General features: G+C 38.8%; 2 protein-coding genes across 8 annotated transcripts; one reads left to right on the plus strand and one right to left on the minus strand.

The window, feature by feature from the left end:
- Positions 1-934: 934 nt before the first annotated feature.
- On the minus strand, positions 935-7,960 carry Ald1 (fructose-bisphosphate aldolase). Of its 5 annotated transcripts, none has more exons than XM_070280849.1 (5): positions 7,800-7,960; positions 3,883-4,699; positions 3,626-3,825; positions 2,705-2,779; positions 935-2,037 (listed from the first exon to the last, which is right to left on the minus strand). In XM_070280849.1, exons 2-5 carry the CDS (start codon positions 4,676-4,678, stop codon positions 1,948-1,950), a joined length of 1,161 nt encoding a protein of 386 aa, XP_070136950.1. In that variant the 5' UTR covers positions 4,679-4,699; positions 7,800-7,960; the 3' UTR covers positions 935-1,947. The 5 variants fall into 5 exon arrangements, 3 of the variants coding, with proteins under 3 accessions (XP_070136950.1, XP_017092014.1, XP_017092012.1); XR_011443050.1 differs by lacking the exon at positions 935-2,037 and adding an exon at positions 2,927-3,126 and having other exon boundaries at positions 2,470-2,779; XR_011443051.1 differs by lacking the exons at positions 935-2,037; positions 7,800-7,960 and adding exons at positions 2,927-3,126; positions 6,172-6,192 and having other exon boundaries at positions 2,470-2,779.
- A 1,259-nt stretch (positions 7,961-9,219) lies between these two features.
- On the plus strand, positions 9,220-22,281 carry LOC108122223 (dipeptidase 1). 3 transcript variants are annotated; one of them, XR_011443355.1, is made up of 9 exons: positions 9,220-9,502; positions 14,605-15,329; positions 15,654-15,723; positions 15,790-15,966; positions 16,047-16,131; positions 16,230-16,305; positions 16,452-16,590; positions 21,295-21,527; positions 21,972-22,281. XR_011443355.1 is itself a non-coding variant. In XM_017236786.3 (8 exons), the coding sequence occupies exons 2-8, from the start codon at positions 14,683-14,685 to the stop codon at positions 21,400-21,402; spliced, it is 1,302 nt and encodes a 433-aa protein (XP_017092275.1). In that variant the 5' UTR covers positions 9,220-9,502; positions 14,605-14,682; the 3' UTR covers positions 21,403-21,877. The 3 variants fall into 3 exon arrangements, 1 of the variants encoding a protein (XP_017092275.1); XR_001773148.3 differs by lacking the exon at positions 21,972-22,281 and adding an exon at positions 21,772-21,877; XM_017236786.3 differs by lacking the exon at positions 21,972-22,281 and having other exon boundaries at positions 21,295-21,877.
- Positions 22,282-23,878: the final 1,597 nt, after the last annotated feature.

Here is a 23,878-nt window from a genome sequence, read left to right on the forward strand (position 1 = left end):
CGGTGTCATTTAATCAGCCAGTCTGCCTGTCTGGGAGTTGCGCATTTGATTTGGGTGTGATTAAGCGAACTTTGCACTCCAATCACAAAATAAATTCAATTGGAAAGGGATCATGGGGCGGATTACGTCGCTTGTTGCGCTCTGTGTTTACATTTGCATTTGCAATGGGGGAAATCGTAAATGGAATTTCGCCAAATTGTATGCGAAATAAGACAAGATTCTATCTGAGATCTTTGGCTATATGCTGTTGAAATTTTAATAGTCTAAGAGCTTTAAAAGATGATAAAAATAGTGCACTTTATAGTAATTAAGTGTCCAAATTTATATGTCAATTAAAATGTTTGTAATACTTTGAAGTGTGAATATTACTGAATATTTTTATTGAAAATTTTACTTTGGATTGCCCAGATATGATAATAAAAATTTTTAAATGGAACAATAATCATATATGTAAATAAAAAAGGATTGGAGAACAAATCGAATACATCTGATCTTTATATATCTCAACAATTGATACGCTTCTACTTTTGATATATATTTATTATATCTAATTTTTAATCTGAAATAAAAAAATATCTAAAGAATTATGAATAAATTTACCGTTATACAATACCATTAAAAATCAGTCCATACAGATATGGTTAATGAATCAATCATTCTAAAACTGTAGCTTACGCCTATGGGTATGCAACGAAAAATGTGAGTCCCCATTAAAACCAAACCAACATTATTTTGCTTTTTAGGTTTATTGATGATGTTCGTTCAACACCTTTGTTGTTTCTTCGTTTTTTATGGTTTTTATTTCTTGTATATTGGTTTAACAGCTAGCTGTTGTTGCTGCTTCAGGTGGTGGCTTCTTAGATGTTTAATAAATCATTTAAAACTTGATGCTTCTGCTTGATTTTGTTGTACTTGCGAATATTATACATCCCAATTCAGCTTGCACTTCAAACTTTATTTATTTAACAACGATATGCAGAAATTGCAACTTGAATAACACATACATATGTAAATAAAAACATGCTTTGATAAATATATATGATTGTTAAGCCATTCAATTCAAATTACATTGCTGTGATAAGAATGGCAATTATGTTTTTGTTATTCTTCGGCGCCATCCGAGGATCTCAGAAATATAATCGAGCCCCCGAATAGCCGACAATGTGCCCCAGCACAGTTTTCAAGCAACTGGAGATTCCAGTCCAGCTTTAAAAGTTTCTATAATCTTTATAGTTATTCATTTTTTTTGTGTTAGTTTTTCTTTGTAACAACAATTCATGTTTTATGATAACATATGAGTTTTAAGATTATTGAGTTGTTCTTGGGGTTTGTTTCGGTTGTTTTGTATTGGGTATATTTATTTGCGTCATTTTTTTCTGGGTATACTTATCTTATTAATCATAAATATAATGTTTAATAATAATAATAATAATAATAAAGATAATAACATCGACCTTTTTTTTATATAACTCTTCAAGTAAACATTAAAAGTTTAAAAAAGCTGGCGCGATTTCAATTGTGTTCTGGGTTTATGCCTGTAGGGATTGCTGTAAAATCCACAATTTATATATTTTTGATCTACGAAATGACTTCTTGTATTGAAATCGCTTAATCATAATAATAATAATAATAAAAAAGAACTTGTGTAACATCAACAATTATTGTTTCTTGTGCTTAGAACTAAAAATAAAAATTGGCTTCCATTGAACATATTTTTCCATTCATTTTCATTTTCATTTTCATTATCATTGTTTTTGTCAAATCTAAGAGTAATTAATATTTTTTGTGAAGTGTAATTTTTTTTTTTTCATTTTTTTATGCTTGCTTTGCTTAGCTCTCGAAACTAAGATAAATAGAAACAAATTAGCCAAAAATCAAGTTTCAAGCAATTTGCTTCATAGATAGACAATTGTTGGGGAGTTGCGTGTGCGTAGCTCTTCCAGCCTCTTAGTAGGCGTGGTTGGCCACGAACAGGGAGCCGGATCCAGAGCCAGCGCTGCCGGCCTGGTACTTGCCGAGGGAGGCATCACCGTTGGCCTGCGGGAGGGAAGAAGAAAGGCGAGAAAATTGATTACTTTTATTCAAAATGTCCGGAAAATAGTATTCCTAATTACATACAAACACTTGGTCTTAATTATTACTTAATTTTAACTTGGCAAGCCGCTGCGGCAAACTTTCTGCCTGGCTCGAAAGTTTTCGCCCTGATTTTTGTTCTGTCCAAAAAACTTTATCCAGCCACCTGCGGCATTTTCACTTGAACGCATCTTGCCGGATACATCGTGGAACCCTCAACAGAAAAAGTTTTTGGAAATTTAATTTCAGGAGAGAACTTGATTTGATTACATGTTCTGCTGGAAATTTTCAAGTAGGCTTGGTGCAAATACATTTTAATTTTCAACCCTAGGACTTGGCAAAATTAAATTAGCTTAAAAGCAAAGAAATAAATCAATAAAGGGAAAAATAATGGTATCGAGGCTAAGGTATAATTTATTATAAAGTCAGTTGGTCAAAAGAAACATTAAACAACTAGTTTACTTGGTAATATATATTGAAAAGTCTGTAATATAAGCAACTGGGCAGATCCTTTGCGAGTGGAATGTAGTTCAATCCGTCGGCTGTCGTCAACATATCTGCGGCTAGAGCTTCACGCGATTCTTAGTTGAATTGGTGCTTGGCAAAGTGCTTAGTACTTGTGCTGGGAAATAAAGAGGCTGGCATTTGCGGCGAAAGACGGAATCGATCCGGCCACGTATTTTCCTTGGCAGGCCAGCGAATTGGCCTATTGGGAGTGGGAAAAAAGCGGGATTTAGGTAAGGATTAATAAAATTAAGGATTAAGAGGATTGGATTTAAGGCAGGCGAAGCAAGCAGGAGATTAATGAGTTGAGGGTGTGCGAAAATGGGTATTAATGGCAGGATGTACTAGCCTTTTCCAAGCTTTTGGTTAAATGTATATATCCTTTTCCAAAGTAATGAAAGTTCTTGATAATATTGATCTTGATGGTACTGGATAGTATTTGATATACCCTTTTCAGTATTGATGATCGTCTTCATGCAAAATTTCTCCAGCAGCAGCCCCAACGACAGTTCCAGGTTCATAATTGCCGCACGCGGCCTCAGAATTCGCCTTATTATCAAGGTTTTTTTTGTTAAATAATGCTCATGAGATGAATTATTAGTTTGGAGTAGGTATTTAAAGGATGTTATAGGAATAAATAGGATGTTATAGGCATATAGAGGATGTTATAGGTACATAGAGGATGTTATATTAGTCAATATTTACATAATTTCAGAAATTATTTCATAGCTCGATAAGAAAGTATTGACTAATCGCATAGATTAGAGCACAACTTTTAATCAAAAGGTATTAAGATAATGTATTGATAATGATATCGATTTAAATTGGCTAATGAAAGATTAAAAGTTTCAACGTAAGAATTATAATGTGGAATGAGGATTAGGGTAGGATAAAGGTAGAAATTTCCTATTTTCATATTTCTGATACCAAGTGACCAAGTATAATTTTCCAAGCAATTACCCTATACCATATATATCCACCACTTAAGTCATAAGCTATACATAACCCAAACTTAAAATATATATTTGAGCCAAAACAGAAGACTTACCTTCGCGCGCTTAAGAAGCTCAGCCTGACCGGCAGCGATGTTCTCCTTCTTGCCGCCCCATGCGCGCAGCACGGAGGCCTGCAGGGCACGACCGTAGGAGAAGGTAAGGGCCCATGGGCGGCCCAGAGGAACATTGTTGATGGCGCTCAGGTTGACGGAGGCCTCCTCCTCAGACTGACCACCAGACAGGAAGGTCACACCTGCACAAAAATACGCATTAGATCAAACATTAAAATGTCGCAATAATCTAAACTGACCAGTAACGGCGGCGGGAACGGTGCGGCGCAGAGCCAGGACGGTAGCCAGACCGATCTCCTCGGGGGTGTTCTTCTTGGCGCTCTGTCCGGCAGTGACCATGTTGGGCTTCAGGAGAGTACCCTCCAGGTAGACGTGGTGATCGTTCAGGGCCTTGTAGACGGCAGCCAGAACGGTCTCAGTGACCTTCTGGGCGCGGTCCAGATCGTGATCACCATCGGGCAGAACCTCAGGCTCCACAATGGGCACGATGCGCTGCGACTGGCAGATGGAAGCATAACGGGCCAGAACGTTGGCGTTCTCCAGGATCGACTGGTAAGAGGGGGTGTTCTTGCCGATCTTCAGCACGCAACGCCACTTGGCGAAGTCACAACCGTCCTTCTTGTACTGGGCGCAACGAGCGGCCAAGTCATCGAGGCCCTGGGTGGTGACCTCGTCCTCAGAGCCGAACAGTGGGACAACACCCTTGTCGACCTTGATTCCGGGAATGATGCCCTTCTTCTTCAGGACCTCGGGGAAGGGAGTGCCGTCATCGGTCTTCTGGTAGAGGGTCTCGTGGAACAGAATAACGCCAGAAATGTTATCGGCGAGCTTGTCGTCCGAGCAGAAGAGCAGCTGACGGTAGGCGCGACGGTTGTCCTCGGTGTTCTCCACGCCGATGTCCTGCAGGCGCTTGCCCATGGTGGCGACGGACTCGTCAGCGGCCAGAATACCCTTGCCGGGGGCAACGATGGCCTGAGCGATCTTCTTGAGCTCATCCTGCAGCTCCTTGCTGGGGTAGTTGAAGTAGGTGGTCATTTTTGAGATTCGAGTGTAGTTCTGAAGGAAGCCATTTTGGAATTTCGTCCGTTTCGCAGGTGAATTGGTGGTAAATAGCGGTATCGTGCCCCATTGTAGCAGTAGGGTGTGTGAAGATGAATGGAAAGAAAGGAATAATTGGCTCTTTAGTATATTTGTTATCGAATTTGGAAACGGTTTAAGAAAAAGAACGCCATGGCCTAAATGCTGAATTTTGATAATTTTGAAAAGGACCGAAAGAAAACAAAAATTTTGAGCAGTTCTAGTAGAGCAATCTGATGTGAGAGAGAAGTAAACTATGTGTCTGGTTTGAAAAACTTCCAAAAATGATAACGATTCATAGGCATGCTCATTTTGGAAAACAGATTTAGGTCCATATTTTTTTTAGAAACGATTTTAATTTATTTTTTTTACTGCAGAATTTTTCATGTCAACTTTAATTTATTTGATTGCTTTTTATTATGGAAAATTTCTGCTTTGTATGCTAGTGTTTTTCCCAGCTGATATTACAGCGCCAATTGAGTCATGGAAAGTTATATAGCGCGCATGCACCGAGAACGTGACACTTTGTAAAGCCTATCTCTCTTTTTGCCCTAATCTCTCTCTCTCACTAGGCGTACATACTAAATATTTCTAGTACATATACTTTTAGCTATTCACATCCAATAAAAGCCAGCAAAGAATAAATAAACAGGAAATTAATCAATAAAACTATAAAAGCACACTTTTATTTCTAAATTGGTAATAAATATTTAGATTTTATTTCACTATTTTAAAAACCGAACCCTAAAAAATCAGTGAACCTTTGAAGCACGAACTAAAAAAACGAACCAACCTCGACGATGAATTTTTAGTAAATGAACAAAGTCGCGGAAACCATTCGATCTGATGTAATCAAAGTCATGGAGACTTCCCTCTCGCTCGCCCCTCTTTCTCTTTCTCGCTCGCGTAATTCGTGACGTAGGGACTTTCACTTTTATTGGCGCTGCCAACGCCTCTGCCGCCGATGGCAGAGATGCGGGCGTGGGGCGCATGTGTTGGGGCCTGACATTGAACAAGGTCAGGCAACAATGTTGCCTGGAAACATGTTGCCAACAAAACCATGTTGCTGACGAAACGCGCATAGAAATTGTCGAAAACCGAAAGTCGTGTGGCGCGTGTGGAGGAAAAAAGACAGAAATATTGTGTGAAAGGGTGGGAAGAAAGTATCCACTAATATGTAGATACATATACGAAATATTCGCTGACTAAAATCATCAGTTTCAAAGGGAAGTTTTGACTTGTTTGACATTGACAGTGAGCCAAAGACTGGAATGGCACAAATGTCAGGCAATAGATTAGACCACCTGAACTTATCACGAGCGAGTGTTTACCAGTCTAGCTATATTTCCCACGCCACATAACACTTCACAGCAATATATCACCTATATGTGTCTATACTTAGATGTATCTATTGAATGAGTTGAATTTTTTTTGACTTAGAGGACACACACCTACACTAGCCGGCAATCAAATGAAGACTGAAGCACTTCCCGAACTGGGTGATATATATATATATATAAGAGAAAGAAGTCATTGGAAAATAAAAAAAGCATAACATCAACGCATGACAACAAAAAACAATTCAAATAAATACACTCTGCTATCAAGGAGCGAGTATAAAAATAAAATAGACACATGTTTCTGCCTGAGTGTTGGTATATTTTTCGAAAAAATCGACAAACAAGCTGATAAAACGACCAACAAAATGTAGATACGATTGGAAGCTATTAAAATATACATAATGTCATGGAATATGGTAGAAGTTGCTTCGAAAAGATGAAAAACAAGTTGGGCATGCTATCAATGGAAATTTTGAATCGAAAACGAAACGAGCCCCCACAGGCGGTTCCAAAGGTTCAACATTATCATAACGCGATTTTAGGTCCGGCCTCCTAGCAGACAGTGGGTCAAAAGAACATCTACTGGACGAGATAAGTGTGATTACTACTAATGTACTACTACTAACTGACGTCAATCGGTTAGTGATAGTATGAGTAGATAGACAGTAAGTTTTGAAAACAAGGAACCAATAAATAGAAATGGAATGAGTGGGCGGACACGTACTCCTATTCCTATACTTTTTTATATGCCCTTTTGGTTGACCTCAATGAGTATAGCTTTTTGTCGAATGATTTTAATTGTTTACTCAAGCTTATAGTGGAATAAATACATTTTGATGAAACAAGAAATCATAAAACAGGAATCGTATGATCAGCTTCCATAATAATAAAGCTTAAATGATCTTTCGAGTATGTTTTCTACGCAGGTATTTACCAGTGACCTTCGAGGAAGGTCCTTTCTACTCCTAAACTGGTTCCTTTATGTATTCAAGACCAAAACCACCCTTACTTCATTGTTTTTTTTTCTTGTGGGTACTTTTTGCAGCTGTATTATTCCCTACAATAAAAAGCTAGATACTTGAGTAAAAAGTAATGTGTGATAACTAGAATAGACGTCAACAAACCGAATAATTTACGATGACGTTGGCTAATTGAAATCTAAACGAAAGTGTAGAAAAGAAAACCAAGAAGATAAAATATATAGATATATACGTCTATTTATAAAAAAAAACCGCAATAGCTACTACAAATTGCAGTTGAAACTTTGCCAAAAGCAAATGAACTCAATAGGAAGAGGAAAAGAGTGGGATAGTGTGTAGCAGGAGAGAGATGGGGCTACATAGAGAGCCGGTTGAGCCGGTAAGGAAAACTACTTTTGAGAGAAGTTGTTACCCGATAAGGTTTCTTATCGCATGCACTTCCCCATCCCCGTTCCACGCAGTGCATAGGTCAACAACATTCTAGAATATACAACGTATCATAAAACTTCAACCGCAATGAATCGTTGGGGTGGAGAACCCCATACGCTCAACAAATACACACACTTTCTCACGCACCCGCTTGGAATATTCTGTAAATTTCGATTACGAAACAGCCCCAGAGAAATGGGGACTATTACGCGACTTTTCAGCTGCACTCGAGGCACTTTATGAGCTTTATTCTCTTTCAATTTATGGGGAATATATATTCTGCTTTTTTTTCTTGATATATTTTTATTTTGTATCACTTTTATATCTCACCGAACTGGAAACTGAATCTGGGAGGTAGCTGGCTACTGGCTGGGTCTGCTGCTGCTGCTGCACTGGAGGAGAGCGCTTGACGCTTTTATTTTCGGCTCGAAACGGCTTCTGCTGCCTCTGCTGACGGCGACGGCGACGTCAACGTGAAATTCCAAAGTGAAACAATCGAGACATGGCGAACGAGACCCCAAAAGGTTGTTTAGAGGTCGTCGCTGCCGTCGGTGTTGGTCAACCGACTGAGCCAAGAGCTCCAAATACCCGTATCCCGTCGAGGCGTTGTCCAATTTAAAGCTATTTTTCTCAGCTTTTAGCTGGTTTCAGAACCTGGGGCCCCTGCCCAAAAATTGGTAAACATTGGGGCAACATTTGGAGCTTGAAAGCTTTTATTTGGCGGTATATATTTAAATATTTTTATAAGCAACCTGGAATAGTGATTTGGAAGCTAGTTTTAGGACTTTAAGAGTAAAAGAAATTGAAGTTTATCAAGTCCTGTTAAAGATAGTAATTTAAAAATTCGTAACAGGTTTTTGAAAAATACAGATTCTATATTAAAAGTTTTTTTAAATTTGTTCATATTTTCAACGAAGTCTTTAAAATATTGAATCATTCATAAGTCCCAATAATCAACTAAGAAGTATTATTTTTTTAATGGATTCTCCTTTGTTAAGGAATTAAAATTAAGAAAATAAATTTAAACTTCTTTTTTAAAACGTACACCACCTAATACTGCATACTGTAAAATTTTGTTTCGTAAGAAATAATTAATTCGGTACCTATATTTTCGCGATAATTAAGAGCGACCTGCATTTTTTTGGAACGGTCAATGGATTTTTCCCCGTCAGCATCAGGCAGCCCCGTAATCAGGAGCAGCGAGGAGTGGTAGGAGCGGCATCTAGAAAAAGCGACTTTCACGCCATGCCTGACCTCCTGCAATGTTAAAGGCCTCAACCCCAAGCACCCAGAGGCGAAACAGCTGATTAAAATATAGAGAGAACGAGAGTGTTTCAAAATTTCCCCCTATATTTTATGATTTGAGTGAAAGAGAAAAGGATATCCCAACAATTTACTCTCTTTCGAAGGATATTATTTCTCTTATGAACGTATTGGTATGGTTTTGTTTATGAAAACGTATGTATTTGTTTTAAAATCCATTACTACAAAATTTTGGAAAGCTTACAAATCCATTTTTCTCGAATTTTTCAAAGATTGATAAAAAAACATCAAAAAGTGTCTTAGAAGCTTATTTCATTGCTCTTACCTAACCTAAAAGACATGGTATTTTTTCTCTTCGTTAACCTTGTTCTCGGTGCCTCGTGCAATGTCCTTCGTCCTTTTTCGTTTCGATGTGACTGCCCCAACTGGCTTCGCATTTTGGTCTCAGGATTCTGGCTCAGTTTTCAGTTTGATTTCGTGTGTCGGCCGGTCGAGTTGTGTGGCAACTGATCGGCACTTGTCGCCTCACACGTGTTGCGTTCCACTTGCGCTGCGCGATTTCTTCGCACCCGCGGACACCGTGGCGTATACGTTACGTATTGTGGTGCAGCCAAAAGCTGAATAGTATTTGTAATTATGTGAGTCGTGAGTGGGAAATGAAAAATATAAATTCAGTTTCAAGCTCAACTAGTGATTTAACTGAAAATAACGGAAAATATAAATAAGAGAACGTGTTGGGCAAAGAATGTTGCATAGTGTGAAAAGTTTTGGTAAGAGCTCGTTGTGTGTGTGAATATGTGGTTTTATACGAAACTATCCAACTAAGCGGGCTTGGTTCAAATACAAACATTTTTATAAGTAAAGATTCAAGCATAGAACTTTTTATAGTACGTATAATATTTTAATAGTACGGATGTAAATAGATATGTATATACTTTGGGTGTGAAACCATTTTTTGATTCGTATCTTAAAAAAAACATTACCAAGACCATTTTATTAAACTTTATTTACTCTCTTGCTCTAAAAGTTCTTAAACAAAGCGAAAAAATGTTAAACAGATAGCCCAGTTTTGGCCAAAATTTAGTGTACATATTCGTATGCAGATTTCTGTCCCCCGTAGTCATAATATTGAGCAATTGATGGCAGCGCGTTTAGCTTGGCTTTGTGGCATTCGCCTCATTAATATGCGGCAGGCGACACAACACCCATTCACTCGCCCCCCAATCTAGCACCCGCTCTCCCTTCAGGACACACACACTAGGACAATCTTCCTCCAGGGGAGGAATCTTCCAGGGTGTGTGTGTGTCTGGGTTTTGTCTCGTCCTCATCTGCATTCGCCCGAAATGAAAATGAGTATCCTATAACCGACTGAGCAGCATCCTGGCTGCTGATGATAATGTTGATTCCTGCCTTCCGCAACAATTTGCTTTGAACTTGGAACACCCCTCCTCCACCAGACCCCGTTACAATCCAAATACCCAAATCCGACCCCAACTCCGGCTCACATTTCTCTAGCTTTTGTTGTGGCATTTATAAATGCCTTCTACCTTTTCTTCGGCTCATTTTTTGTTTCGACAAGGACAAAGTGTTTATGAGGGCCGTCGGTCAAGTTGGTATCTGGAATTTAGTCTAGTTTGGATTCTGTGGCTTGCGGCAGGAATCTCTCTTCAGATGCTAAAATTTGTGGTTGCCAAGTGTTTGGTAACCTGAATTTTCTAAGCCATTCGGAGAATGGGTTCAATTTTTAGTCCCAATTAAATAGAAAGTGCTTTTCTTTGGTAATTATTGAGGCAGAATGTGAATCACAAAACCTTGTGGAATGATTTTAGTCCAACTTTTAAATCTTGTGACTTCTTCAATACAATATATTATGTATTATGTATTTTGCCAGCCAGTTTCTCAATTTATTGATGCATTAGTCTATTATTTGAACATCTGTTAGGAAATGCCATCGCTCATTACAAGCGGTATGCCGCAACATATGCCATTAAATTTAGGGTCTAACCTTTTTGTTTTGGAGATTCATTTGATGCCCTTTCCCCGCCTGAATTCAAGCATAAATTATGCATAAAAAAAAAGATAAATAAAAACAATGAAAAAGGGGCCTTGCAAACGAAAACGAAGGTCGACGCAAATCAAACAAACGGCCAGAATCATGAAAATGTTGTAAAATAATTTCAATTCATTCCTTTAACTTTTCGCATGTCTTTCGGCCCTAAATGTTTGCCACTCATTGTCATGGATTGGTGCGGCTTGCTGTTTTTTTGGTCCCCATTGAAAATAAGGAAAAATTTGTGGAAAATTTTTCTGTTCTGTTTTACTTGCCTTTGGCAAAAAATTCGAATGAAACCCCAAATAAAAATACCACAATGTACAACAATAATGTCCTTAAAGTTTTATTTTTCCTTTTTTCTGGTTTCTATTGTGTTTCTAATGTTATTTTCATTCTCCATATGTGTCAGTCTGTTTAAATAACCTTAAAGTACTTACTTAGTAAGGATTATGGTATTTAATATTAATTTCTATTAACACAGATTTTGGTACTACATTTTATTATCTTAAATTGCTAGGATGATATTTTAGGTCTGATTAAAGCAAAGAAATTATATGAAAAATTAATCTTTTTGTTTGAAGTATAAGAATATACAGCGATTAGGCTTTCATAAATAACACTTATACCCTCAAGCAAAAATAAGCATATTTTAGTTTAAATAATACTCTGCGACTAAGCTTCACTTTTGTGCAGATTTGTCTAATGATGTTATAAGCTGCTATTATTAGGCTCCCGCTGGCACTCGTATATATTTGTTCGTGTAAAATTGAATAAGCAAAGTCAAATAAAGCCTGGCTTCGAGCAAGCTTGTCCATTACAGTGAAAAGACCATATCAGACTGGTTCCTTTTGAGATTATAAAACCCAAGCCCTTAGGAATTCGCAACTCCCTAAGACAGGATACTTTTGTAGAGGCACGGGCGATGGGTGGTAGGTGGCGGTTGGTTAGGCAGTGACTGGGTGGGAATCGCATTGACTGTTTGCTACAATTCGCAGTGAATGGAATTTAGAGCTGAATGAGTGGCAATGGTGGCGAATGAAAGGCGCCGAAAAGGAGTGGGAGGAATTGATAATAAATAACGTAAAGTAAGCGCACATGAATGCATTTTGATTGTCTGCTGTAGTTTACGGCACGTTTCCTTTATTTTTTCAGCTGGCGCAGTTGCAGCTCCTGGAGTACTGGGGCAAAATGGAAATGAAAGACGACAAACTCGCAGTGCTATATCTTAAGGGGGTGGTGACCGGTATGGGGCGGGGACAACTTCCTTAAATGGTGCACTAATGTAGAAAAGAAAAGCATTTTTTTATATTTATTTGCTTGCCACTTTGCATGGAAATTCCAACTGCAACGAGGACATCGCATTTCCTTACTGCAATTTTCCAACGCGCGCGCTCCGGTTTCTCCCCCCATACCCCTATTTCCCCGTCAGCCCACTCTCCAGGAACTGTCGCTACTATTTTCCTTCTTCTTCACATTCCTCGTTTTCATCCCGCTTCCTTTTCTTTCCTTCGCTCGCTATTTTTTGAGGCCATGCAAAATAATGTTTCATGTTGCAATAAATGTACGATTCACTTGCATGCCCCTCCCCATGAATTTCCTTCATTTTTCCGTTGCTGCATATCCCTACGCCCAGGCATGCCACTCAACAAAAAATGCATAAATGAAATAAAGCCAGGCCCACGTATATTGCTCATACGCAGTGTAGTACGCAGTTATCCTTGCGCCCATTTCGCCATTGCTGTGTGGATGTGTCTGCAAGTATTTCTCCCTTCATTTTTCAACAGTAAGAAGCGCGATTTATTAACTCGCCAGTCATATTTGATTCTTCAATAAAGTTACCTTGAATATAATATTACAATTTGTCGGCCCAAAAATATTTGATATTTCTTTCTGTACGAACGGATTAATTAACGAAAACCTTTTGATTGAGGCCTTACAAGGCATTTACTTTAATACTTTGGCTGAGGGCAATTCTATAATACTGATTTAATTTGTATTTCGGTCTTTTCTGTTTTCATTTGGCAGAGCTCTTCAATTTAATTAATACCCTTGTTGCGGCTTTTAATTTCGGTTTGTACGCGGCTTGCTATAAAATATCCATGCCTAATGAAGCGCCAAACGTTTTCGATTTCTCAGACCCGACCTTGTTTGCTGTCCTTGCCTGATGGCTGACGTCTCTCCTTTTGCCTTCCTGTTAACCCAACTGGGTCTAATTTGGCTGCCCCTTCGATGTTGTTGTATTAATAATTCGTGCGTTGCGTTTGAGTCACGTTTTGCATGTCGCAAAATATTCGTGGCGCGTTGCCCTTGTCAATGTTGTCATTTCCTGCTCATCGTTGTCTCTGTTGATTTTTGCATAATTTTTTGGTTTGCCCAGATATCTTAAGGATTGCGACAAACGGCAACCCAACGACTCTGACGACAGTACTCTGAATCAGAAAATTCTATCGATTCGGCAGGAGACCAAAAACCCATAATCGGGATCAAAAGAGTCCAAGGAGAAAAAGACCCAAACAGAGAATCACACCAAGAAGATAAGATATCGCCCAAGTTGTTCATGGTGGAATGTTTTCATTTTGTTCGCAAGCATCAGAGCATGAAAATCAACATGCGGATTCCACTTGCCCCTCATTTTGCTTCTTGCCACTCACACTTTTATGTCTGGCTTTGTGCTTTCTGCACTGAGGACTCCAATAGTTTCTTCGAAATGGGAATAAGAATTGGTGAAAAAATAGAGAAATAAAATAGAAACAAATGTAATCACCAAGATATTAAACATTCAGGTTTATTCCGTGGCAGTAGTGGGTTAAAAAACATAAATCGATTTCGATTCTAAGGCAAATTTTTTCCAAAATATTTAAACAATTAAGACCAACTTAATAAAATTTTATTTATATTCATGATTTTGTGGATAAAGTCTTGAAAACCACTTAGGTAGTTTACCTTTGTTCCAACTTTGGTGAAAGAACTTTAATTTCGCTTTCTACGACATGGAACATGAAATACATAAATATTTGGCCACTTGGCCTCATTTCCAACCAAAATCGGGCTTCAATTTCTTCGAAAACTTACAACTTTGTTCTTTCGAATGCTTCTTCCATTTTTTGCCACCTGCTCGGTGGCCAAACTTTATGTCGTATTCAAAAAATAAAATAAATTCGTATGGATAAAGTAAATCCCCGACTCCCCTAAACTTTTTTCAAACAACAGGGGAAAACTATTTAAATTTTCTATGATTTCTTTTTCGGGGTTCGGTGATATGCTGGGCAAAAGAAAAAAAATAAATGTTGGGGAAACTTTGCTATAAATAATTTTTGCATTTTTATTGTGCATTTTATGCATTTTGTGCGCGATTTCGATTTGAAGTTGGGCTCTGAAATAAATATGAAAAGTTTTATTTATGTTTGTGGGTTGGTGGCGGAAAAGCCAAGCAAAAGGGGCGTGGCCGGTGGGTCTTTTCCATTGGCTTTTGGGTGGCTATGGTTGCTGGGTTGGTAGTTGTAGCCGTGGGCGTTATATTTATGACATTTGTTTGCCAACAACTTTCAATAGCTCAATCACGCCACCCGCACATGCAATAGACCAAATCTTTGGCCCTCTATTGAACTGCCACACTTGGAAAAAGTGCCAATGGCATTTACAATTTGGCGAAATAATTTCAATGTTTTACATTACCCTTTTTATGGTAAAAAGAGTATCAGAGGATTGATGGTTTACAGAGTTTCTATTAAGACCTATTTTTATAAACTTGTTGTTTTTTGGCACCATTTTGTTTCAGTGAGCCTAATCATCTATCTTTTGTTATTATTTCTTTGCCAGCTAGAAGGCGGAACATCATCAATGTGAGTGCTGCGGATTGTGTGCTCTGCGACTAGAGCTCCGCGCCGCTTGGGGGCAATGAAATCACGGAAGCTGCCAAAAGGCTTCGTGCTTTGTGGCCTCAACTGTCTAACGTTCGTCTACTTTCCGCTCGTCCTGCCCATCCTGCGATGCTCTGCCGGAGCAACGCCGGCGGCCAGCGGTGGGTCAAAAACCGGCGACGACTTCGACTTCCGGATGCAGCGGGTGCGGAATGTACTCAAGGAGGTGCCGCTGATCGACGGGCACAACGACCTGCCCTGGAACATACGCAAGTTCCTAAAGAACCAGCTCAAGGACTTTCACTTTGGGGGCGATTTACGGGAACTGGCTCCATGGTCCTCGAGTGCCTGGAGCCACACAGATCTGCGCCGACTGAAAGAGGGTATGGTCTCCGCCCAGTTTTGGTCCGCCTACGCTCCATGCTCGTCCCAGCACCTGGATGCCGTGCAACTGACCCTGGAGCAGATCGATCTGATCCGCCGACTCGTCCAGCTCTATCCACACCACATGGCCCTGGTAACAACGGCCTCTGGCATCGAGCAGACACACAGGATCGGGAAGATAGCCAGCTTAATTGGGGTGGAAGGTGGCCATGCCATCGGAACCAGTCTCAGTGTCCTGCGAATGTTCTACCAACTGGGTGCCCGATACCTAACTCTCACCCACACCTGCAATACACCATGGTGAGTTTCGACTAACAAGGGTTCTCATGTTGACAGTAATCCCTTTTAAGCTGCCATGCAGTTTGTTTTATAGTTTTTGGATGTATAGGTGTAAACTTTGAAGGTTGCAGTCAGCTGTAAATTCTTTATTAGCTAAATCATTTTTATTTGAAAAGTGGAATCGATACTAAAAACTTTTCATTTCCAATTTATCATGATGTTAAGCATGCTATTGAAATCAGCTTAATAAAAAAAACGTATTTCAGTTCCAAGAGGATTTAAAATTGTTTTACTATTTTAAAGACCTAAATTATAGCCAATGATTAAAATAAACTATTTCTTTAGGGCGGACTGCTGCAAAGTTGACGAACCGGGAAAGTATCCGCACATAGGCGGTCTCTCGCAGTTCGGAAAGGTGAGTGATTTTCCTTGTCCAAAATTAGAAAATATATTACATGATAACATGACCCTCATTGTGCAGCTGGTAGTCAAGGAGATGAACCGACTGGGTATGATTGTTGATCTGTCACATGTTTCGGTGCCCACAATGCTGGATGCCCTGGCCGCCTCACGGGCTCCCCTTATATTCTCGCACTCCTCGGCACACGCCATCTGCAACAGCAGCCGCAACGTACCCGATCATGTCCTGCAACGCATTGTGAGTAGTACATTAAGAAGGCATTAATCTGGCGATGCATTAACCCCCACAACCCCATTCCCATTTCACATCCATTGCAGGCAATAAACGGCGGACTGGTGATGGTTGCCTTTTACCCGCATTTCGTCAGCTGCTCGGGACAGGCAACATTGCACGATGTCGTGGGTAGGTTCATTTCAGTTCACTTCTGTTCGGTGAAGGGTCAGTGGGCGAAGAGTTGAACTATTAATCTTTAAACTTGTGCTTTTTGGCCCGCCCTTTAGCGCATATCAACCACATAAGGGAGGTGGCAGGCATCGATCATGTTGGCATTGGAGCTGGCTACGACGGAGTCAACTTGTAAGTACGAGTTCGAGTTTTTCCAGCTCCGGCTCCAGCTTCAATTACATTTCATTTCATTTGCCAAATTATGGTCTCTGTTTCTCCCATTCTTTTTCGGTTCTTCTGTATTTCCCTCTGTGCGCCTTCTCCACTTTCCATTTAAGAGTGCCCAAAGGACTGGAGGATGTGTCCAAATATCCGCATCTTTTTGCTGCCCTGCTCGAGTCTGATAAATGGTCGGAGGAGGATATTGCCAAGTTGGCTGGCAAGAATCTAATACGTGTATTCAAGGAAGTCGAAGCGGTAAGTTCTCAGCAAAAACTACACAGAAATTGCTCACTTTTCTTTGGCATTTTTCTATTGTCCAACGTTCTAACCCTCGAGGATGCTTTAATACACTGAGAGAGAGTAGATCAAACTTGGAAAATCGTATTTCTTACCAAATAAGTCACAAAATGTAATAGTTCAGAAATGTTGGTTGGAAAATCTTATTTTTTGTCTTCCTTTAAGCTGAGTAAGCCACTCAAGCTTCTTTCTATAAAAAAAATTTGAAAGGTATTAAATACGTTGTCCCTACATTATTATTTTTTCCCGGTTTTTCTTGGTATTAGGCGCGCACCTGACCGACTTAAAGTCGGATCCAGTGTGGAGAACTAAACACACATTTTTCAACAAACAAACAAAGAAGTTGGAAAAGGACATTGGTATGGTCTCCTTTCTCGGTTGTTATTGCAGTTGGAAAATTCCTTTCGCAAGGATAAAAGGAATAATGTGGCTTTGCAATGGAATTTGCACATACTTGGACTAGAAGACGGAAGAGCAAAATGGGGAGCAATGGAAGAATGGTGGGTGCAGGAACACTGACAGGACATTGGCTTGGCGTCGAAAAGACGCAAGTTGTGAAATAATTTTAAAAGGATTTTCAAATGCTTATTCCGATATTTATACACGAGCCTGGCCAGCAACAGAAGCAACAGCTTCAAGGAGCCTGCAGTCTGTTTGCAGGATGCGGTCAGCCTGTTTGCTTTCTGTGCAGTTTTCGCATGGATACTGCAGAATGTACTAGAGGGAATTGGTTTTCCTTTGGTTCATGGATTTGGTCCTGCCAGGCTTCTGGTTTCGTTCTCCATGCCGGCTATGTCTGAGCACTTCTCATGCTCAAGCAGCATTCAATTTAGATCAATACAGGATGGGCCAAGCCCCATGCTAGGAAGTTACTTCTCGGCATTGAACGGCACTCGAGCGCCGGGTAGTACCATCCAAAGGCTTGCAAGTGGGTTTGTTTTTCAGTCGAATGCTTGGCTAGTTGCATGTTTCGATGCATAAATGGGTGGATAGATGTCTAAACGATGGGAGAACACTTCAATTTGCTTTTAAAAAAGGATAGTCCCCCTCTTATACTCTTTAATTAACGGTTAAATGAACGAGTTGAAATTAATCAAATATAAATTAATATTTATTCACGACAATATGCGCAGTTATTGCTTTCTGCCTATTCAAACATGAATATATAAATATATATAAATAATATGGAAATATTAAAAAATTGCGTTTTTTTTTTCAATTGAATATGCATTTACGAATTGATATTATGCATTGAATAGCAAAGAGTAACAGAAAAAAATTATTTACAAAAAACTTTGCCTTTGCCAATTATATATTAAATTATATTGAACCTATTTTTTTGGTCCAATCCATCGAGATTAGCTCGATAGCTGGGTTCATACATTAATTTAAAGATTGTAGCTCTAAATCTAGATAGTTGAACAATACTCATTTGTTTTTAATGTAAGGAAAGTTTCGCCTTTAGCCGAACTAATTTAAAGATTTAATAACAAAAATAAATCATACGCCCCCTTGAACGCAGGAAGTGGTCGTAGATTTTATTGCTTTTGCTGATTATAAAAACCTCCTTTGCCGCTGCCACACCTCCCCAAGCCCCCTTCGCCAAAGCAAAGATGAGAAAGAGATGCCGCAGCATTTTTTAATTTAGCTCTTGTCTCTCGCTGACTGAGAGACGACCCGCAAACTTTAATCATATTCTCGGGCCTGGACAGCCGTCCCACTCCGCTCACACAGTCCCAACATTGTAATTAGTTTTAGTTCAGGGTAGATATATATAGTATATATATATTATATAATACGTGGAAATACTCAAAGTCCGTTATTACGAGGCGCACACTTCCCCCATCAGTGCAATCGTAATGGCGACTACATAAATGAAGGCCACCAAAGTATTGCCTACTTTGCAGCGCAACTGATTAAAATCGTCCAGCTTTTATTGCGCTTTGCACTCAGCAGACAACCCTATAGAATATAAAAATATATTTTTACTGCTGTTTATTACATGGCCATAATGCTCATTAAGAATTGTATTTTAATACGTTTCTGTTTGTTTTTTCTGTGTTCTGGGTTCGCCCTTATCCCTGCTATATGTGGTAAAAAGTAATTAAAAACGTTACCCAACGCCTTTTATCTTGGCCAAAGGCCCAGTCAACGGAAAAGGGAGCCAGAGACAAACCTAAAGCCATATATACTTATCCCAAAGACATTCGTTTTGGTTTCATTGTTTTGCATCAGCCCAGTCGAAAGTTCGTTGAACCCCAACACAAATACCCCAGCCCCGGTTCTGGAAGCCAGTGAAATAAAATACGTTATAGCCTACTTATGACCGTCGCCAAAGCTGGGCTCGTAATGCAATTAAATAATAACGAAAAGCGGGTCAAATGTTCAATTATTAGAAGCTTAATGCTGTTGTGCGCCCCGAGTTCGGGTCGTGTGTACTCGGGGGACTTGGTCGGTCATGGCTGTGATAATTAAGCAAGTCATAGAAATTAGGCAAAAGGCCATTTTAATGATTGCCGTCTCGCACAAGCACACCAGTATACAGAAACGAGGGAAAGCGACCACATATATTATATATATCCTATAACATACCCTTTCAACTGGACACGCATTTGGTCAAAATAAAAGCCGGGCGATTCCAGTAAACCAATTCGCCAAAAATTTGTTGCCAAAATGATTGAAATTCGGACAATGTTGTTCATCTTTATAAGTGCGATCCATTTTATAAGGATATGAAAAGTTGTAACAATCTAATTTACTATAATCACTTGACCTCCTTTAAAATCTTGAAACATTTTCATCTAAAAGCGAAACTTTGTTGTAGTTTGGAAAGATTTATCAGGCGTTGCTGGTTTCAGGAACACATTCCCAAGGACATTAAAGTCAACAACGACGTCCACAAATTTGTGGGCGGCGATGGAGGCTACGCCGAGGAAAGGGCGACTAGTGGATCTGTTCCCATAGCCATAGCCATTGCTATAGCCATGAACATGATAATTTTCCCGACGCCAGTTTTTATCTACACAAAAGCAGCAGAGGCGGTGGCAAAGAAACGCCAAGGATTTCGGTCCCTCTTGTGTTTGTGTAAATGTATCTTTTATTTTAGCCTTTTATATCTAATGCGAGAGCGTGGAAAGGCATTTGGCACGACACATCGCCCAAGTGGCGGCATCGGAGGCCTTTGCGTTCGGGCCATGGGCAAATGTCCCCGGCAAATGGCACCAATTTGTGCGAGACAAATTCATTTAAATATCTTTTGCCCCGTCGTGTGTGAGAATTTTCTTATGCACTCACAAAAAAGGCTGGGTAGTTCATTTTTGAGTTAAGCAATATAATTTTCCAATAATATTATTATAAATGAATATATTTTTCTTTACTATTTCAAGTTATTCTCTCAAGTGTGTGTAAGAGCTTAGGCGCTGACCTTCTTACAATTGATTTGGCTCTGGGTCTTTGGGTCTTTCAGAAAAGCTAGAAATACGTTCCGGTATGACGGGGGAAATCCACATTCATTTTCCGCTTTGAGCTCTTCACTCAAACTGTAACTGTGAACTGTGCTTTTCATTTTCATGGGAAACGCAGCTCAAAGGCCGGAAGAGTCTAGCCAAAAGGCAAAAGGCACAAAGTTCCTGTTGTTGTTTCAGCATTTCTGTTCAAGAGTGGGTCATGCACGGCACAAAGTGCAATGACTGAGCCAAAGCTGACGTTTTATTGTTGTTTGTGTGGCAGAGCGCACATAAAGCTTCATAAAAAAGTCGTAAATTCGATTGTTGTATGGCAAACAAAACCCAGGAAATGGGACCAGCCGACCTAGGCCTCACCGCCACCACCCCTTCAAAAGGTGTTTGGTGTTGAAAACAAAACATTTTCCCCATTTTATTTCTTTTTTTTACCACCCGTCCCCCATTTTATTCCTTTTTGCATTTTGTGGCATTAAATGTGCTTGAACTTTTCCTTTTTGTTCAGATTTTGGGTTCTCTTTAAGGATACTGTGTGAGGGTACTCTGTGTGCTTGTGGTTAGGATGAATAAATGAATGTGTGTAAGCAGAAAAGTTTTTTTTTTGTGACCAGAGGACTCTGTGGAGTTTTTCTGTTCCTATTAGGTTAATAAAGCATGTATCTTACGGGCTTAAAAGCTTTTAGGGAATAATTTTAGCATAAGTTCGTAAATTATGATTTTTATGACATGGTGTGGACAGTTTTTTATGAAAATGAATAGTATTTTTTGATTTAAAACTTAAATAGTGAAATAGTTTCATGATTGCCATGCCGTAATATATGGGGAAATCAATCTTTGCAACGAGTTTTAGTAATTTGGCTTTCTTTGTTTACCATATAACTTACAGCCAACTTGGATTTTCGCGCCGAAAGTTGTGAGCAATATTAATGCCATATGAAGAGTACGCGAAAAGTTCCAAGAAATCATTTCTGCATTTGAAAATTCAAACAAAACTTTGGCAATTACGCTAAATAACTTTTATAAGTTGCGCCAGCTTGGTTTTAGCGTTATGCAATCAATTTTCATCAATCAAATGCAGCTGTTGACATACCCACACACACATCATTTAGCCACAGTCCTCCCACCACATGCCCCGCACAATCTTGAATTAATAATTTCTAATGGACTTTTAAACAAATGAAATGTACTTATGTATTTGTAGGTACGCGATCAGATGGAACTGCTGCGAGTGCCACCCATTGATCAGTCAATTCCAGCCGAAGACATTATGGGCAGATCCTATTGTCGTTATCAAGGACCAAGAACGTGATAATTTCTTCATCAGTAAACTTCATCCCGATATACCCCAGCTCCCACGCACATACATATGTACGTATGCATACAGTTTCATTCAACGGAGTCCCGTGGCGAGAATGGGAAAAAATTATGTCAAGCGTACGTGTAAAGTGAAACTTGTTTTAGGTTAATTGACAAAGTTTTCCAGCTCTTGTTCTTGTTGTTGATGCTGCCGTGTATTGTTTGCCAGTGTGGGTATGTGTGTGGATGCCTGAGTGTGTATAAACATGACGGTGCAAACATATATCCATATCCACACACACATGCCACACTTGCAAAAACGCAGACATTTTTCAATCGCTCAGAGCCGAGAAGCTGACCAGCTGCTGTTTTCTGCTTCCAGACAACTTTGTGCGCAGCTGGCAGCGCCCATAAACAAATACAAAGTGGCAAGCTAGGAGACCGCCACGCCCCCAAAAACCCTCCACCATCATCGCCCATCAACCCATCACCCCATCCATCCCATCCTCCCCACATTAACCATCCAAGCTCAACTAGCCAACATTGTGTAAATATCATTGCCATGTTTATTTTCATCTCTAGATCTAGCTCTAAGTTGGCAGCGAGAGGACAAGCTGAAAAAAGTAGCATTAATCCATAGCACACAAAGGGCAGAAAAAGTAAAAAAATAATAGGGAAAGTAAAGCACATTTAGCCTCAAATTAATAAACCGAATGAGAGATGAAATATGGATTCAAGAAAAGGAAACAAAAAACCCACGGATAAGCCCAAAATAAAGCACAGAGTTAGTAAGAAAGAAAATCTTGTTTTTCATCGGATATTTTTTCTATGAAAAAGTTAATAAAGTTTACAATGATTATAGCTAAAAGTTAATAAAATTAATGTTGAATTCTTATACCATACTCGAATTTTCGCCGGGCCATCAAGGATCAGATTGCGACAAAAGTTCATTAATTTGCCTTTATTAGCCCGGCGCCCTCAACGAGACGATGTAATTAAAAAACATTATACGTTTAAATCGTTTTTAATTTTGTTATTAACCCAAATGAAATTCCCATTTAATTAGTTAATTAACATTAAACATTTAATTAGGCGAGGTTTAATACAAATTGAGGATAACAAAAAAATGAATGTAATTCAATGCACACATGGAATGTAACCACAGATTTTGCATCATTTGAAAAGCTTAAATACGAATCTTTTAATCAATATGCAAGTAAAGCAGCGAATAAACTGAGAAACTCAATATGGTTAATAGTATTCTATAATTAATAGATCCATGCAAAATTAAACCCGCCAAAATTGCAAATAAGTTCACAAGCAAACCGATTTAACGGCAACTAATTATAAATGAGAATTGTAAAGAAAACAAATGCAAAAAAACCATTTAACACGTATATCTATGCATAATCACCCACACCACACTCTCATGTGTAGATATATTTTTTCAATATTTTATTTAATTCCGTAATCAGGTTTGCATGTGCGAAAATGGCATATTTTTCAACAGGATTGAAAACAGTTGCACTATAAACCAATTTTCAGCTCAATTTATAAATTGAATCAAATATTTTTGTTATACAAGATGAGAAACAGGATAGATTTAAAGACATATTTAAAGTTTAAAGTTTAAACAGGCAAGGAGCGAAGGATAACAAACAGAAAAGAATAACTCATGTGATCAAAAATTAAATTAACTTACATATATATACTATTACTACTTATATATTACTATGATAATTTAATGTTTAATGTGACACAAAATAAAGAAAACAATTTTCAAAAATTCAACCATTTTTACTGCTGATTGAAATTGTAAACCAAACTGAAATTTATCGATTATAATTAGAGTATAATAAAATGGAGAACTAAATGTAACCCTATAGAAAAGAATATTATGCACACTGAATATGTGAACAGTGTCGACCCCTGTAAATATTTGTATGAATACCGATCAAATAGTAACAATAATTGTATGAAAAGTATGTCAAGTTGTGAAATGGAAAATAACCAAAAACCAGCAAATGATAAATAAATTAATTCATATGTGTATAATTGAAGATGTCGTAAATGGCCAGCAGAAAATACAAAAGGAATTATAAATAAATTCATAAAATATAAAAACTATACTGAAATGCCTTTGATTTAATATTTTGTGGAGAATTCGCGGAAATTTGTTTGACTTTATTTACTTTGTACTCACGAGGAAGTCATTGGGTGTAAGTGGAGCTCCTCAACAGCCATCAGCACTTCCAGACCAACTTCCCCTCTCGACTGCCATTGTTTTTGTTTTATTCTTATTGTGATGATAGCACTCGAAGAACACATTCAGCAAGCACTTGGCTCGCACATCCTTCCCCCCACTCATTTATCTGTCTGGATGATACTGCCATCCTGTCAGGGTTGGCTTGTCAATTCCAACGTAAAAATAAAAGGATTTCCACTTTTCAGTCTCAGATCTGTTTCAGTTTCAGTTTGTTTATATCAGC

Source organism: Drosophila bipectinata, chromosome 3R (assembly GCF_030179905.1).
Source record: "Drosophila bipectinata strain 14024-0381.07 chromosome 3R, DbipHiC1v2, whole genome shotgun sequence".
Lineage (NCBI taxonomy): Eukaryota > Metazoa > Arthropoda > Insecta > Diptera > Drosophilidae > Drosophila > Drosophila bipectinata.

Excerpts from the sequence above, each read along its gene's own strand:
- LOC108122223 (XM_017236786.3), top strand. The coding sequence starts at position 14,683 with ATGAAATCACGGAAGCTGCCAAAAGGCTTCGTGCTTTGTGGCCTCAAC. Across the intron at positions 15,724-15,789 it reads GTCTCTCGCAGTTCGGAAAG|CTGGTAGTCAAGGAGATGAA; the intron begins GTGAGTGATTTT and ends CTCATTGTGCAG. Across the intron at positions 15,967-16,046 it reads ATCATGTCCTGCAACGCATT|GCAATAAACGGCGGACTGGT; the intron begins GTGAGTAGTACA and ends CATCCATTGCAG.
- Ald1 (XM_070280849.1), bottom strand. The coding sequence starts at position 4,678 with ATGACCACCTACTTCAACTACCCCAGCAAGGAGCTGCAGGATGAGCTC. Across the intron at positions 3,826-3,882 it reads CGTTCCCGCCGCCGTTACTG|GTGTGACCTTCCTGTCTGGT; the intron begins GTCAGTTTAGAT and ends ATTTTTGTGCAG. Across the intron at positions 2,780-3,625 it reads AGCTTCTTAAGCGCGCGAAG|GCCAATTCGCTGGCCTGCCA; the intron begins GTAAGTCTTCTG and ends CACTCCCAATAG.